Source organism: Furipterus horrens, unplaced genomic scaffold, assembly GCF_987537825.1.
Source record: "Furipterus horrens unplaced genomic scaffold, mFurHor1.1.pri manual_scaffold_4, whole genome shotgun sequence".
Classification (NCBI taxonomy): Eukaryota; Metazoa; Chordata; class Mammalia; order Chiroptera; family Furipteridae; genus Furipterus; species Furipterus horrens.
The window spans coordinates 47070366-47088389 of NW_028327174.1; the positions used below are offsets into that span (position 1 = coordinate 47070366).

The window sequence follows — 18024 nt, forward strand, 5'->3', positions numbered from 1 at the left end:
AGTGGTTAGACAGTCATATACTTGACAAAGTGTTCTCCCAATATTTTCAGTACCCATCTGGCACCATAATAGTTATTACAATATTATTGACTATATTTCCTATGCTGCTTTTTCCATCCCCATAACTGTTTTGTAACTACCAATCTGTACTTCTCAGTCCCCTCATCTTTTTCATACTTAGGGCTTTCTTAAAACGGTACACTAATATGAAAAGGCATGACTCTCCTTTTGTTATTGTATAATTTTATCACTAGAGTTAAATAGCTTAGAGTACTTTTATCATGGTCCTGTGGGCACTAAGATGTATCTGCTATGCAGTTGTAGTCACCATCATCAAATATTCATTAAGCATCCATATGCCAATGGCACTGGATTGAGTACCACATAAAGTAAGTTAAACAAATCTAATCCATTAAAGTATAAAGGAAACAGTTCTGGTTTTAGACAAGAGCTTCACTGCCATGGAGAAGAAGCCCCAGAGCTGCTTGCATTATTAATAAGTTCTGTATTTGCTTTACACAGAGACATAGGTCCCTGGATAACTTGCATAAATCAGGAGAAAAAAGTTATCGTTAATTTTGGCAATCCCTGAACTCATGGGTTGATATCCCGTGATGCGGTTTTTATAAGCCATGTTTTGAAATGTTTTTAGTTTCTATTTATACACATTACTTAATTTAGACTCCACCAGAACTTGGAGGTCAGCTTCAGAATCACATTTTTATTAATTTGAAAAACATCTGCAGGTTCTGTCATGCTCCCTGTCAGGCCTTATTCGAGATTCAGGACAACACCAAGGAAAAGCATTTTCAAAATCCTGTTTCCTTTGAGAGGAAGAAAAATGTCCAAATCATATTTGATGTCCTAAAGCAACACCAAGGTTGACTTTGCCAGGGACTGATCTAAAGAGTACTGTTAAGTACTTTTTTAGGAATGAGGGAAAGAGACAGATATAATAGGGCCACAAATATCAAAAACACAGAGGAATAAAAGGCTGCACTTTCCATGAAGTTCTATCCGAACCTCCACATAGCATGTTACTTTGCCCCCATATTAGTGAAAATACTTCCTTTTAAAAGCATAAACCATTTACATTTAGATTTCACAATGGGATGATTGTAAGTAGTTTCGGTAATAAATGATCATTTAGCCAGTAGAGTTAAATAGCTTAGAGTACTTTTATCATGGTCCTGTGGGCACTAAGATGTATCTGCTAAGATGTATCTGTGTTCTTAGCACAAAATCAGTTTGAATTTTCTTTTTTACTGCAAGTAACAGGAAAATCAGAATCAAAACGGTTTAAATGCTAATGGAAAATAATAATTTTCTCATTTAAGAAGTAGCCTGGAGGTAGCTTTAGATCATTTGTGGGCTTAACAAGGTCACAGGAATCAAGGCTCATTACAGCCTTCTGTCTGGCTTTTCCTAAACTGGCTTCACTGTGTTACAAGGTGGCTTCACTGTGTTACAGGGTGGCTGCTGCAGTTCCAGGCGTCCGGAGGCAGTAGGGGGACATGCTCTTTCTCTTGGCCCTTTTGTAAGAGGGATGGAAGCTCCCATAGAAGAGCCCTAAGCAGACTTCCTTTTACAGTTTATTGTTTATTACAAACTCTTCCTAAACCAACTACTGGCAAGATGAATGGAATTACCAACATTAGCACAGACTAATCAAGATTAGTCTTTCGTCTCTTAAATCATCTGATTACCCAGTATCTGAAAAACCCATCAGCTTTTCCTAGTAATGTAGAAGGGGAGAGTGACTATTCAGTGGGCAGTCAGCAGTGTCTGGCACAGGAAATAGTGAAGTATACCTAAGTATGTTTGATCTATACTGTGAAAAGCAAGAACGTTTAAAAGAAAATAAATTTTCATACACTTTTCCTACACTTCTTGCTCATTTTTGTTAGTAATGCTGCTTTCTTCCATTTCATTTTTAGAACGGCATAACAAGTGGTAAAATTAATCTATTTTGAGTATCATTTGGTCTGACACTTGACCTCTCTTCAAACAGATGTATTTATGATGAAGTACTAGTATAATTCAAATGATGACAAAGAGGGTTGGAGAGGGTCTAGATGGCACAAAAACAGTATAAGCAATGCTGAATCTGTGTTTTATGTATTTATCTTTTTTATCAGCAGAATTCATTTCTAAAGTTAATAGAAATTTATTTTTTTAAGTTGATGAAAAGTTTATATATGGAAGTAAAAATTTGTACTTCCTATTGGACCTGAAAAATTCTTTAGTGTATGGCAGAAGGATCTGTCCAATAGAGAACATAGAAAAAGAGATTTTTAAAAATCTCTAAATTATATCCAAACTTTCAAATAATGTGACACAACTGGCTAATTGGTTTTAGATTCTGTGAGTTTTTAAAATGTTACACATTGTTTTACATGAGTTATTATGAGGCTGAAATTGTTTGTCTAGAAGCTGGATGGATCTCTTTTGGTGTTTAAAAGTTCATCAAAAAGTTCCAGTATGGTAAAAACAGTACATCATCACTCCATTTATTGAAGTCTTACATTCTTTAGAAAAGTTTTATAACAATGTCCATGAAAATGTTGTACATTTTTACTATCATTAAATTTTTATTGTTGTTGTCAGAAGGATTTAAAATGCAGTTTGTGATTTATTATTGTGTGTTTAAAATTTTTTTTGTAAGTTCTATCTAGGGACCTTGCTAAACTTTTTAGTTCTGGTACTTTCTGATACTTGTTTTAAGTTTTCTCAGAAGACCACATTGTCTACAAGTGACAGCTTTGCTCTACTATTTCCATCTTTATTCGTCTTTCTTTTTCTTGTCCAAGTGCAATGGCTAAGATATAGAACTAGTAACACATAGTGGTCACCATTGTGTTGCTCCTTATTTCAGTGAGAACGTTTCTAAAATGTCACCTTCAATATCAAACTTGTTAAAAATTTTTGGTAGTTTTCTTTTAAAAAGTTAAAAGAGTTCCCTTTTAGTTCTAGATTGCTAAGGGTTTTTATAATTGGGTTTTAAATTTTATCATGCTTTTTTTTGTATCAAAGTGATCGTATAGCTTGATTTCTCATTGAGTCTTATGCACATTAAGTATATACTTATTTGTGGCTAATAAGATGATAATTCAAAAGTCATTTGTTATTGGCCTGAACATGCAATATATAATTTCCATAGTCATTAATTCTCTACTTATGCTAATACTGTGTTAATATAGTGTATTTACTTATAATTTACTAAAAAGTATTGGAGATCAGTTACATAACAATAATAAAAGTAATTAGTATGTAAATCAGGGTAACAGAAATGTAAAAGCCAGAAAATAAAATAAAGCCATGTATCAGAGTAATAAAATGATTTGTTATTAACCATAAAGTCCTGTTCAAAAGTTAAGAGTTCAGCTGCCGATCTGACTCTGAGATTCCTCATAGCCAAAGAGAACAGTGATGTTATCAATAATATGGCCTAAAGTTTCAACCCAATAAAAACCAAACTGGTTGTTCAAAAGAAATATAATGTTCTGGTGTGAAGATGCCCCAGAAAGAAATTTATCCTTTGGACCCTCATAAAGAGGAAGGCCTGATTGAATAGACTTAACATTGGCATACCTTCCCCCTGTTGAAAAAACTAAGGGATGTCTGAGGGGTATTATGAAGAATCAGAACATTTCCAGGAAATGACATAGTTGCCACAGATTGTCCATGAATTGGAAACTTGACACTTATATTAGGATAGGTTCAGAAGAGATGATGACAGCCAGTGTTGGATGGTTTCACCTTCGCAGATAACTTTTGGTAGGTGTTCGCTCTTGTTTTAGGAAGCGAAATCAGGTCTAGTTTCAACTCCTTGATATTTTAGGCTTTGGCAGAGACCTCTTCTTTATATTTTTTCTCCTTCCTTCACACCCTACTCGCTTATACTAAGATTGTAGGTTAAAACGAATAAACTAAATTAGAATCAGCAGTGTCAAATTACAGCTACAGAATGTGTTGTTGGTATAAGCACCTTTGGTTTTATTTTTGAGTACGCAGCACAAGAGCAGTGAATCCAAATCTTGCTTTTTATTTCCAAAATGGGAAGTGTTCTTGGACCCAATCCTTAAAAACAGACAAAGAGGACAGTGAAACCCTGAAAAAAAAATCTGATTATTCCATTTCACCTCACAAAGATGTGGAGAAGAGAAAACCCTTTTCCTGATTGGTTCTTCTGAGGTCTGGCCTTAGATTTGAATAAGGAAGCTGTCACTTTTTAAAGAGTCATCTGTAAAAGATTCAAAGGTTTGGAAAAATTAACTATCCTGAATTCTCGTATAGAACAGGCTCGAGGGGGATAAGTAATGAACAAATAGTTGCTTAGACATCCAGAAAATGTGTCCTGGAAAACAGTATTTTTTAAACTTATCTCATGATAAGAGTCATCCACTTTGTGTATTAACACTAGATTATTTCAGGCCCAATCCTCTACCATACCGAGTCAGACTCTTCAGGAGAGGGAACCAAGAATCTGCTTTTTAAGCAGTGCTCCAAGTTGTTTAAAAAAGGAACTTCAGAAAACAGTGCCCTAAAATGTTTACAGTAGTCCTCTCACCAGTGGATGATAGGTGTTTTTTTTCATTCTTGGACAATTTCTGTTTCCTAAGTTAGCATTTATGCATTTTTGTAATTATGCCAAAAGTCATTATTCATTTGAAAAGAAAAGTTGAAAGTGAACATAATGGAAATATTCACTTCCACTCTGTGCTCATCACTTAGGATGCTCATCTGTTTCCTGTCCTCTAACGAGCACACGTTACCTACTTAAGTAGATCCCTCATCAGATCTGTCCTCTCACATTCAACAGTTTGCCTCCAACATGTGAATTTATATTAAGTCCCGATTAAATAATTTATCTGCTTACCGAACCCTCTTGAGCACATGATATATAACTAATAAATAGCACTTAGAGTAATTAGACAAATTAGAGTAATTTTTTTGCACAAATTAAGTACCTTTGACTTTTTTCTATCCTCCTTTGTAGGTTTAACAGAGATTGGCAAGTTGCAAAATACAGTGACAGCAGCATCAATACTTTGCCTAAAAAAAGCTGTAAGAATATTTGAAATTAATCTGTGCGTGTATTTCATTAATCCCAACTGATTTGTACTTTATTATCATCACAGTGTATTTAGTAAATTTTACTTCTTAAACATTACAACCCCTGCTTTTTATACTAAAAAGGCTGGGTGACATAAAGAAAAAGGCAGATTGATATTTATAATCAGTATTACTACTATATAATTCACAAGCAAGTCCTTCCCAACAATGACTTTGTTAAGCCAAATGAGATGTGTAATCTAAGGTGGTTAGGGACAGAAAGCTTCCTTAATTAAGCCAGTCTGTCCTTTGTGATTTTGATTGCTTTATTCTTTATTTCTCTGACAGCTTTACTAACCTCTAAAAAAGAGTTATGAATAAAATATCAGTTTCTGGAGTGAGATAAGTGCTCTTTCCTTTTTTACTTTGAACCCCCAGCACTGCCCTCCACCATCAGTGATAGAATAGCATGCATCTTTTGGGGATGTACAGTGCGCCTCTAAGGCTGTAGTCACTTCGGCTTTACTAGAAGTAGGTTAAAAAAATTTAAAAAATCCAGGTTACAATGCACATAAATTTGCTCCCCTAGACAAAGAGTAATTTACAGCACAATTTAATGTACAACTAGACTTGTTTTTCAGAGCCAGTAGTCTAGTTTAATCATTTTGTGCTGCCAAATACAGATCATAGACTATAGAACATAGTTTAGGTTTTTATACGTAAGAGTTTCCAACAAGGCACATAGATAATTTTTAGTGAAAGATTCTGTGGCTTCAGATATTCATTTACTCAACAAATATTTATTGAAAAATGTCTGTGTCAGGTAATATACAATATTAATTTTCTATCATTTTTAACATAGAAGAAAGCTCTAACAAAATTTTTTTAATGTCAAGAACACTATTACTTATCCAAGTATAAATTCTACAGAGAAATGAAGATTATTTCATATTAAACATGCCTAAGCAAGATTTTCTTAAGTAAGCATTCTTTTCCTGTTATGCTCCTGTTTGACAAATATAGCACATATGCTAATTTCCTATAGCTACCTGACAAACCTAGAAAACTGGTTTTATTAATTTTTAAAATATTCCACTAGTTCTTTGTGAATTGCCTTGCTGAAGGAAAATAACAAGAACTGTTGGCGGCGAGGTGGGCTCTCAGTTCTTGACTTCATGCAAGAAAGACTTCACAACATGAGTCCAGGTGATTTTTAAGAATATGTTTATTAAAGCTGGGGACAGTGAAACAAAGGAAGATCTTAAGATAAAAGAGGCATGATCATAGTACCAGGAGTGAGCCTCGGTGGTGCTGTCTTGGCCCTTTGAAAATGTGAGGAATAGTCAAGCCTTGGAAAGTCTTCCTTGGCTCTTTAGAAAGAAAGTCACGGAGGCAGAAGACGTGAGCCAGCTGGGCTGCATGGACTCAGGAGACAAGTTACTTAGGTGAAAGAAGGGCTCTTGGAGAAAGAAAATAAAGATATGTGCTTAGGAGGGAAGTGGAGAAAAGACTCAGACGTGCTCTCTAGTGACCTTCTTTCTGCCTTTGTGACTTTCTTTCTTTTTTTTTTATTTTTTATTGTATCTTTCCATTATCATTTATCCCCCTCATACCCTGCTCCTGTCTGCAATCACCACACTGTTGTCCATGCCCATGAGTCCTTCTTCATTTTTGCTCAATCCTTCTACCCGGTAACACCCCCACGGCCTACCTCAGAGCTGTCAGCCTGCTCTTTACCTGTGAGTCTCTCTGTTTTGCTTGTTAGTTCAGTTTATTCATTAGATTCCACATATGAGTATAATTATGTGGTATTTAACTTTCTCTGACTGGCTTATTTCACTTAGCATAATGTTTTCCAGGTCCATTTATGTTGTCACAAAGGGTAAATTTTTTTTCTTTATAGCTGAGTAATTTTCCATTGTGTAAATGTCCCATAGTTGTTTTATCCACTCATCTACTGATGGGCACTTCAGCAGCTTCCATATACTGGAGATTGTAAATAACACTGCAGTGAACATAGGGGTGTTTATGTTCTTTTGAATTAGTGTTTTGGGTTTCTTTGGATAAATTTCCAGAAGTAGAATTGCTGGGTTATAAGGTAGTTCCATTTTTAATTTTTGAAGTATCTCCATACTGTTTTCCATAGTGGCCGCACCAGTCTGCATTCCCACCAACAGTGCACCAGGGTTCCCTTTTCTCCACATCCTCGCCAGCATTTGTTGTTTGTTGACTTATTGATGATGGCCATTCTGACTGGTATGAGATAATATCTCATTGTGGTTTTAATTTGCATTTCTCTGATGATTAATAACATTGAGCATCTTTTCATATGTCTGTTGGCCATCTATCTGTATGCCCTATTTGGAGAAGTGTCTATTCAGGGCCTTTGCCCATTTTTTAATTGGGTTGTTTGTTTTTTTGGTGTTGAGTTTTATAAGATTTTTTTAAAATAAACTTTGGATATTAACCCCTTATAAGATATGCTGGCAAATATGTTCTTTCAGTCTGTGGGTTTTCTTTTTATTTTGTTGATTGCCTCCTTTGCTGCGCAAAAACTTTTTAGTTTGATGTAGTCCCATTTGTTTATTTTTTTCTCTTTGTCTCCCTTGCCTAAAGAGATAAATACATAAAAAAATATTGCTACAAGCAATGTCTGAAATTTTCTGCCTATGTTTTCTTCTAAGATTTTTATGGCTTTGGGTCTAACATTTAAGTCTTCAATATATTTTGTATTTATTCTTGTGTGTGGCATTAGAAGGTGGTCTAGTTTACAAAGCCCAAATTGAGTAGAAGGAAGGAAATAATAAAGATCAGAGCACAAATAAATGAAATAGAGTCTTTAAAAAAATACAAAAGAGCAATGAATCCAAGAGCTGGTTCTTTGAAAAGATAAACAGGATTGACAAAACCTCTAACCAGACTCATCAAGAAAAAAAGAGAGAGGACCCAAATAAATGAAATAAGAAACGGAAGAAGAGAAGTAACAACTGACATCAAAGAAATACAAAGGATTTTAATAAAATATTGTGAAAAACTATAGCCAACAAACTGGACAACTGGGACAAAATGGATAAATTCCTAGAAACATACAGTCTTCCCAATTAAGAAGAATTGAAGAATCTGAATAGACAGATTAGACGTGATAAAATTAAAAAAGTAATCAGAAAATTCCCAACAAACAAAAGCCTTGGACCAGAAGGCTTCATATGTGAGTTTTGCCAAACATTTCAAGAAAAACTAACACATCTCCTTCTCAAACTATTTCAAAAAATTCAAGAGGAGGGAAGACTCCCAAGCTCATTTTATGAAGCCAGCATTATCTTAATTTCCAAACCAAGTAAAAACATTACAAGAAAAGAAAATTACAACCCAATATCCCTGATGAACATAAATGCTAAAATCATCAACAAAATATTAGCAAACTAAATACAACAATGCATCAGAAAGATCATACACGATGATCAAATGGGATATATTCCAGGAATGCAAGGTTGGTACAGCACTCACACATCAAAAAATGTGACTCACCACATAAACAAAATGAAGAATAAAAACCACATGATCATATTAATAGATGCAGAAGAAGCATTTGATAAAATCCAACACCCATTTATGATAAAAACTCTAAGCAAAGTAGGAACAGAGGGAACATACCTAACCATAATAAAGGTCATATATGACAAACCCACTGCCAGCAACAGGCAAAAACTACAAGCGTTACCCTTAAGATCAGGAACAAGACAGGGATGTCCACTTTTACCTCTCTTATTCAACATTGAACTGGAAGTCCTAGCCACAGCAATCAGACAAGAAGAGGAAATAAAAGGCATCCAAATTGGAAAGAAAGAAGTAAAACTGTCTTTATTTGCAGATGGCAAGATACTGTACATAGAGAACCTTAAAGATTCCACCAAGAAACTACTAGAATTGATAAATGAATTCAGTAAAGTAGCAAGATACAAAATTAATATTCAGAAATAAGTTGCATTTTTATATGCCAATAATGAACTCTCAGAAAGGAAAATTAAGAAAACAATCCCATTCACAATTGTTTCAAAAAGAATGAAATACCTAGGAATAAATCTAACCAAGGTAGTAAAAGGCTTGTACTTGGAAAATTATAAGACACTGAAGAAAGATGTTGAAGATACAAATAAGTGGAAGCACATACGGTGTCCATGAATAGGAAGAATTATAATCATTAAAATGTCCATACTACCCAAAGCAATCCATAGATTCATATCAAGATACCAATGATGTATTTCACAGAACTAGACCAAATATTTCAAAAATTTATATGGAAACACAAAAGGTCCCAAATAGCAACAGCGATCTTGAGAAAGAAGAACAAAGTTGGAGGAATCATGCTACCTAATATCAAACTATGCTATAAGGACACAGTAATCAAAACAGCATGATACTGGCATAAAAATAGAACATAGATCAATGGAACAGAATAGAGAGCCCAGAAATAAATCCACACTTTTCTAGTCAATATTTGACAGAGGAAGCAAGCACATACATTGGACTAAGGATAGTTTATTCAATAAATGGTGTTGGGAAAATTGGACAGATATGTGCGGGAAAATGTGACTTTCTTTTTAAAGGGCCAAGGCAGCTCTGCCTAGGCTCACTCCTGTTGCTATGATCTTGCCTCTTCTACCTTAAGCCCTTCCTTTGTTCACTGCCCCCAGCTTTAATAAACCTTCTCTCAAAATCACCTAGATTCGTGTTGTGAAATCTCTTCTGCATGATGTCAAGAATCGAGAGCCCATATTGCCAACATCAGAACTATCTTAATAAAGTAACACCAAGGTGATATGTGTTAACATGTTTAAGCAAATAAAAATGTCCTATCCTTGAATAAGTCCGTTTAAGTATTTATAGTTAGTGGTAAAATAGAGGGTATTATGTAAAACAACGTCAGGATCTACTAAAAATATCTTGAGAAAAACAGGTAAATATCTCAGGAGTCCTTTGTAAAGAACTAGATAAAAACCAAATAAGATAAATTAATACAACCTTTCTGGAGGGTATTATGGCAATACATATTAAAAAACTTAAAATTATGTAAACTTTTTGATTGATAATTCTGCTTCTAGGACTTTATCATCAGGAAGTAATAATGGATGCACAAAAATTATTCTACAAGGATTTCCATGGTATGGAAAATTAGAAACAACCTAAATATCCAACAGTTTGAGATTAGTTAATAAGTCCATCTGTCTCAGAAAATATTATGCTATTAAAATGAGATGGAAGAGAAGTATGTCTGATTTTTCTGCATCTGTGATATTCACATGTGATATATACTCTTTTCATTGACTTTTCTTAATACCCACAGAAATGGGGCAAAAGAGAGGGGATATAAAGATGCATTTATAGTCTTTGGAGAATGAAAAGGCTAAACATCCATTAGATAGCAAAAAAGATAGTCTAGGAACCAGGATGGCCAAGTGGTATGGAAGAGTCAAGAAGAGGGAGGGCTGAGTAACTCAGCATTAAGGTCCATCTCCTGGAGTTCTAGCAAAATGGTGTCATTGGTATCTCATTGGAGGGAGTAAGATGTCATTGGGTGCACAGTGTGGATGTCAAGTGGGAATTACCTATTTTTGTTCAGATGTTTGACAGTAAAAAGTACAGATGAAACTGTAAGACACATAGAGTAGACAGGTTTTTTTTTTTTTTTTTTTTTTTTTTTAAGGAATAAGGTAAATTGAGCGTGTTTAAAGGGCATGACACTGAGTACTTTATACCCATGATCCCATTTAATCCTTAAGGAAACTCAAAGATGAAGCTATTTCTTTTCCCATTTTTGAGATAAAGCCACTGATGCTTAGAGTTTATCTGCCCATCACACAGCCAGCAAATTGCAGAACCAGGATTTGAATTTTGACTCCTAAACTAACCATGATGCCCAGGAGGAAAAAGCAAACCAAACTACAAGAGCTAAAGAAACAATGTGGTATACTGAAATCTGAGAGGAGAGAGTCCCATGAAAGGGATGAGAAGTTAATAGCCTCAATTCAGAAATTCCATAAAGGAGGATCCTTGTCATTTAGTAGTGCAGAGTCCAAGGTGTCTGAAAATCACTTCACACTGTCTCTACATGCGCGGAGCTATCTGGTGCTAGTACACTTCAGAATTAAGCTGAATCTCTCCTTCTTCATCATATTCTGTAATACCCACAAATAAAAGTTTATGGAACATTTTGGGGGCTCAGGATAGGCGAGTTCAGTTGTTACACTGCAGTGATTTGTATTCCTTAGTCTATTCCCACTTAACAGGTAGCCATCGATTCACCATCCACTCAATTTATTCATTTACTCATTAGACACTCATTGTATGTTTCTTCTGTTAGAGGCCTACTTGCCAAGGATATCAAGATTAAAAGACAAATATCTCTAGAGGCAGGGACGGTAATTGAAGAGCAATCAGAGCTATGGAAGGATTGAATATTCTTAAAGATGAGAAACATTTGAGGGTGTGTGTTGGCTGAGTAAGAGCAATGAAGAACAAAGAAAGAAGGGACCAAACCAAGCTCAAGAAGAGATGGGTAAAGGATACAGTCTCCTGACACCAAGAAGAGACATGGCATCCTGCAATTGATAAGTATAAAGATAGCTTCAGGGCAGGGATGATAGTAGAGGCACCAGTGCGAGGGTCTGTGGCACCTGGGATTGCCCCATCCCTCCCCAGTGGAATTAGCCAGTCCGGAGGAGGATTTCCACCTCCGTGCAGGAGGGGACAGAGTGGTTGAGGTGTCTGGTCATTAGGCAGTCCTGCCAATCACAGAGAAGTCAAACCCACTGACCCGGACTTGTACAAAGCAGATACTGAGCAAATTGTTCGATTGCTGGAGCAATGTGATGCTGAGATCTTCTAGGAGGAGGGTCGAGCCATGCCACATACCAGGTGACCCAGACCCATCCCCTGGACACTGCAAATAAAGATGCCAACCCCTTCAAGGAACTAGTATAAAGGACCCATGGACATGAACAACAGGGTGGGGATTGACTGTGGGAGAGGGGTGGGGATGGGTGGGGCAGGGGAGAGCAATGGAGGGAAATGGGACAACTGTAATAGAACAACAATAAAAAAATTTTTTTTTTAAAGACAGTTTCAGGAGGGCATAGTGAGTGGCTGCCATTTCCTCTGTGACGTAGGAAGCAAGGTCACTTGCAGAGCCTGCTGGCCTGGGAGTTACGTGGAGTCTGAATGTTTGGAACAGCTCCCTGGTGGATGAGTAGAGGCCCGCAAGGAGACGGCTGCGCATCATGGAGAACCTAACTGTGATGGGAACATAACTTTCTAATAAGGCTGGTTAACATTGTTGTGTGATTTCTTTTTACCAGCACATAATTGTTAACATACCCATTAAGCCACTGGAAAAACACCTCTGATTTTTCTCTTCTTCTAACTAGAAAGACATTTGTCTACAAGAGCTAAAATCCTTGAATCTGAGCTTCACATCCTAATTGAAATTATTGCTGACTGGTATAGAGGATACAGAAGACACACTCATGGATCCTGCTTATGACCTGCTAGTGAGACAATCTGGGTGGCCCCTTGCACAGACTCAGGGTGCGTTGTCATCTCAGGAGAGGGAGTCAGAGTGTCTGTTCTACTCAGAACACCTGCCACCTTCACCGTATGGGGATGTGGGTTTTAGGTTAAGTTGTCCCCCGTTTATGGCTTCTCTATCAAGATTCTTGTTGGAAAGTAACAGAAAGGAGCTCTAATTTAAGCAGTCGAGGAGTTTACCAGAAGAATGTCGGAGAACTCACAGGTTCTCCTGAAGGACTGGGCAGACAAGCCTGGAGACTGGGTAGCCAGAAGCAGTGCCCCAAATCCCACTGCAGAGCCAGTCTGGGAGAGAAAGCGTGGTTGCTACCCTGGGCCCAGAGTGACTCTTGGCACCACTGACCAGCAGTGGTCCCCAAAAGCTCCTGCCAAAATCTCTGCCAGCTCTGGAACTGGCATTTGCTCTCCCAACCACCCCAGAATGGTTTCTGCTGGGTCCGGCTTCTCTGCATTGCTATCTTCTGATGCAGAGTGCAGAGTGGGTGGTCTGATTCATGTGGCCTAGCTCATGTGCCCATTACTGAACTTCACGGGAGACCAAAAACGGGAGTGTCCAAGTTTTTATGTGCTATCTTGGATATGGGCTCTGGCAGGAGTTGAAATGTGGGGTGGCCATAAAGAATGACAGGTGTCCATTTCAGTGCCGTGAAACACAAGAATAAATGTTTTAGTCCTTCTACATTGGGAATTGGAAGACTCTTAGGTCATTAGACACTGAGTTTCTCTATAGTTCCTCTGTGGTAGACTATTTCATATTCTTCTTTGAATCATCAGCACTCTGTAGGATGCTCTCAGGCAATGTCTGTAGAATGAATGAAGAACTTGTTGAGGATGTTCTTTCAACAACCATGTATTAGGCATATACTCTGTGCCAACTATGTTGAACATAGCTTGCGGGATCAAAAATGCTTTTATGCAGTAACAAAGAAAGAAGCGATCGGGAACTAGGAGTGGGTTACTCTGCAAGAATCACAATAGGAGAATTAGGATCTAGAGTGAAGAAATATTGCCTAGGGATGAAGCAGGGTGAGTCTGAATCAGCTTTCTAAGTTGAGGTTGGGGATTTGGTGGATCAGGGGTAGAAAGAGCTGAAAAACTTGGCAGGGTGAATTGCAGAGATGTCAGGGGTGGGAGGCAGGCAGGATGGGAGGACAGCCGCCTGCTGGGAGCAGAGTGGGAAAGCTGCACCTCCGGCTCTCACTGTGAGCTGACTGGACATCTCTTGGCAAGTTGCTTACTTACTGTTAGGGGAGCTGTAGTACATGCTGGTTTTTCTCTAAGCAACTTTTGTGTGCTCAAATTGTAACAAGCAATTAAATCTGTGGTATTTGCAAAGCTCTGGTACATTGTCTGGCGTGTTGTAAGGACTATACAACCATTTATTAAATATATAAAAATAAAGCAACATGCCGTTTCTGATAATTCCATAAAACATTAAGGATTCCACTCGGACTTACATTTAGCCAAATGCCAGGTGCGTTCTCTTCACCTTTTACTATAAGTCTTTTTCATACAGCATCTGCTTTACAGTCATTAGGGGCTTTGCATGTTCTAGGCACTGTCTGTCGCACAGCTGGCAGACCATGACAGGTGTTCCCTGGGCCAAGTGGCCTGACCGCCAGACCCACTGTTTACCTTGGCCTTGACTCAGTAATTTTTCTCTATCTTAGCAGCTAAAGTTAAAAACAATTCTTTTAAATCTAGATTTTTTCAGTTTTCCTCAGTGGAAGAATTGGTCCAGTTTACCTACTGGGATTACTAGAGATGGAAGTTCTCGTTTATGTGCTTTATGTGGTATAATCCTCACGAAAACCTCAAAAGAAAACTGGTGAGGTTTTCTCCATTCTACAGATGAGAAGAATGAGGCAAGAGAGTAGTCTGTTTCCCGCCAAGAGTCAAAGAGCTGACAAGTAACGGCCCCAGAATTTGAACACAGGCAGTCCATTTTCAGAGCTTTGTGTGCTTAACCCCTGTATCCAGTCATTTTCTTCTTTTCATAAAGCAGTATAACTACTACATCTTCAAAAGCATTCTTTTGAAAGATCATACAGGTCTCTACCTTTACACGCTTCCCTTACAACTTAGGATACAGTTTGCTAAAACTCTAGCCAAATACAGAGTTTAATGTCAATAAATACAGTACTACATATATTCTCAGAGAAGGAAAACTCTGACTCCAAAAAACCTCCGCTGCCTTGCGGCATACCTCTTCAGGGGAAAGGCTAGGGGAGTAAACCCCGACAGAAAATCCGGAGCCGGAGTCCCTAAGGCGGTTCGACGTTGTAGTCAACACCGGCAACTCCTGCGGCGCACCTGAAGCCAAGCTGTATTGACTCCGTCTTTCCCTTGGACCCTTCAGCTGCGAAGAGGGGGGGGGTCTGCTGCATGGGCAACAGCAGACCCTCCATATCACCCTGCCCAGGCTCTGTAGCTTCAGCTTCACTGGAGAGGACACTCCAGCGTCATCACAAGATGTCGATTCAACACGGGAGGAGACAGATACCGTGTCACTCCCAAGTCGGACTGCACAGCCATTCTCGGCGGTGCAGATAGACTCTTAAGAAGCTACACCATCGTCTCTCGAGACGGACGGCTGCCGACGACGACATATATTCTGTATCTTTTCAAATGGCCATGTAACATAGACAGATATATTATCAATTAATTATTCTCTGTTTATGTAGACTTAGATTTTTTTACAGCTTCAAAAACATTTCACTCTTGCAGAGAGAAAAATTCCTTTGTTTTGCCAGAATTTTCTGTGTTGTTTATCGAATTTGGTCAAGGCATGCAGAGATGAAATACGCATGTCCAAATTGAACCATTTCAATATCTGGTATGGAAATAAAATGTTTAAAATTTAGAATGTCAGCTCTGGGCAATAACTGGTATATGACATCAGTGAATGGTATTAAAAATGTGTGCCAAACCTATCATAAGCCACAAAAAAAGTCCTTGGAATTGTGCCTAAATTAGAGATGTTTGTATACCTCAAATGACTGAAAATCCGTGGGGTCAACCAAGGGCTTTCCAGAGTGCTGAGACAGGAATCCAAGTGTTATCTGCAGCACTCCACCTGAGGAACCCAGCACCCACACTGGTCACCAACAGCCATGGCACCTCCCTTGCTTCTGTGCCATTTTGAAAAAAAATGTCTCCCTTTATCAGGTTCAAACTAGTTTGTTGTTTATATTTTCTTTGGGGGGCGGGGTGTGATATTTTTTTCTGCCCTTGGTAGAACTAAAGGCCTAACATATTTTCCAATTTCTTTTGACAGAGAAAAAGACGAGAATATGAATCTAACCTCATCCACGATGGCCTGCAGCTAGAAGCAACGAGATCAGTAAGTGGCTGTCCCTTTCCATCCCTGGCTAACTATGGCTCTTGGGAACCTGCATGCCACTTAGAATGCTGGAATGGCATTTAAAACATGCAAGCCCAGCCACACCTTAGTTGGAGGCTGGGCAGGGAGTCAGTCAGTCTGCATTATAGAATGTATTTGCTCCTGATCGAAGCTAGCAGATCTTTTGTAGTAGCCAAAGAGTGAAACAATAGAGTGATTCTTTTCTTCTTTGAAGAATCCTTTTAAAGATTTCTCTTATTATACAAGTAATAGTTTACAAAAACAATAAAGTGTAGGAAGAGTGACAACAAAAATCAACTGTATCTTAATTATTCATAGATAACCTTGTGGTCCTTCAAAACATTTTTGCTCAGTTTGTACATTTTTCTCTTCCAAAAAGGGAAATTATCATATAGGGATTTAGTTTACTTTTTTCCCTTTAATACATCGTAAATTCATTTCTATGTGAATAAACATTCTTTGACATTCTTTATAATGACTACATAATGTGATATTGAACAGATACATAATAAATTAAACAGTTCTAGGTTTAAGAGGTTAAAAAATTGTTATTACAATAACATTGCAATGAATATTCAGCTATTTTTATTTTTACTCACTAATTTGGATAGAGTGATGTGCAAATTAACAAGTTTCCTTTCCTTCATTTAAAATATTAATAATTTATGAAAGAACTGTAATAAGAATTTAACTTATTTTCTCAGTAATTCAAATTAAAAAATTGTCTTTTGCAAAGAGTTTACAGTGTTTTGCAAATCTATTTTTTATTGTATCTTCACCTCTACTAGCATCTGTGTGTGTTTTCAGGTACACGTATGTTTTAACTACCAGCAACATAAAGTCTATGTGTTTTAAAATTGTGAAAATAGTTGGTTTGGTTTCCTATATTGTGTTTTTATTCTTCCAATACAGGTTTTGGATGACAGGCTTGTATTTGTAAAGATACATGCCCCATGGGAGGTGTTATGTACATACGCTGAGTTAATGCACATCAAACTGCCTCTGAAACCCAATGATTTGAAAACCCGGTCTTCAGCCTTCGGGAATTTCAACTGGTTTAACAAAGTCCTCCAAGTGAATGAAACTATCATCAAGCCAGAGCAAGAGTTTTTCACTGCCCCATTTGAGAAGAACCGGATGAATGATTTTTATATTAATGATAGAGATACCTTCTTTAATCCAGCCACCAGAAGCCGCATTGTAAGTCTAAACCAGATTTTGTTGCTGTCTTGGGGTGATTTGCAACCTGCTGTTGAAAAATTAGTGGTGTGGTTTGGTTGGCTTTGTTTTGTTTTTAGAACCTGACACACACAGAAAAGAAAAGAAATATGCCTACAGATTCCTGTTACCATGGTAAACAATGATTGGTTAGTTACACTGTATAAATCATACACTATTTTGGAATCCTTTTAGGTTTACTTCATCCTCTCTCGGATCAAGTATCAAGTAAGAGAAAACGTTAAAAAGTTTGGAATTAACAAACTTGTAAGCTCCGGGATCTACAAGGCAGCTTTCCCTCTCCATGATGTAAGTCAAATAGCAGAAATGAAATAAAATACCTAATGTATACTTCGGTGTCAGTAGGGAAGAACTAATTTTCCTGAACTCATTTAAATTTCTTTCTTGGTAAAATGAAGATAATATGTCAAAAGATTACAAGCTTTATCCAGAATAGAAACCAGGTTGCATTGTCCACTGCTAAATCTTATGTAGAGAGAAGGCCTTCAGTTTAAATGAGTGAATGAATGAATGAATGAACGAATGAACAAATGAATGAGCAAAGAGTAGTAAGCTCTCTCATGGTTAATGTGTTAAGGAGTGTAGATCAGTAGTTAAGAGCATGGGCTTTGGGGCCAAAATGCCTGCTTGACCGTTTTCTAGCTGATGACTTTGTGAAAGTCATTTAGTCTCTCCTTTCCTCAATTTCTTCACCAATAAAATGGGAATAATTATAGCTCTACATCAGAGTTGCAATGAAGATTAATTAATCTATGACAACTGTTAGAATAGTTCCTGGCATG

At 37.4% G+C, this 18024-nt stretch overlaps 1 protein-coding gene across 2 annotated transcripts in view; it reads left to right on the top strand.

Annotated features, from left to right (window-relative positions):
* ANO6 (anoctamin 6) overlaps positions 1 to 18024 on the top strand; it is a 187129-nt gene that overhangs the window by 116789 nt on the left and 52316 nt on the right. For both annotated transcript variants that reach the window (XM_090273038.1, XM_090273039.1), the window contains exons 4-6: positions 15917 to 15982; positions 16916 to 17203; positions 17417 to 17530. In XM_090273038.1, coding sequence (XP_090129164.1) covers positions 15917 to 15982; positions 16916 to 17203; positions 17417 to 17530 — 468 coding nt within the window. The remainder of the gene's footprint in view (positions 1 to 15916; positions 15983 to 16915; positions 17204 to 17416; positions 17531 to 18024) is intronic.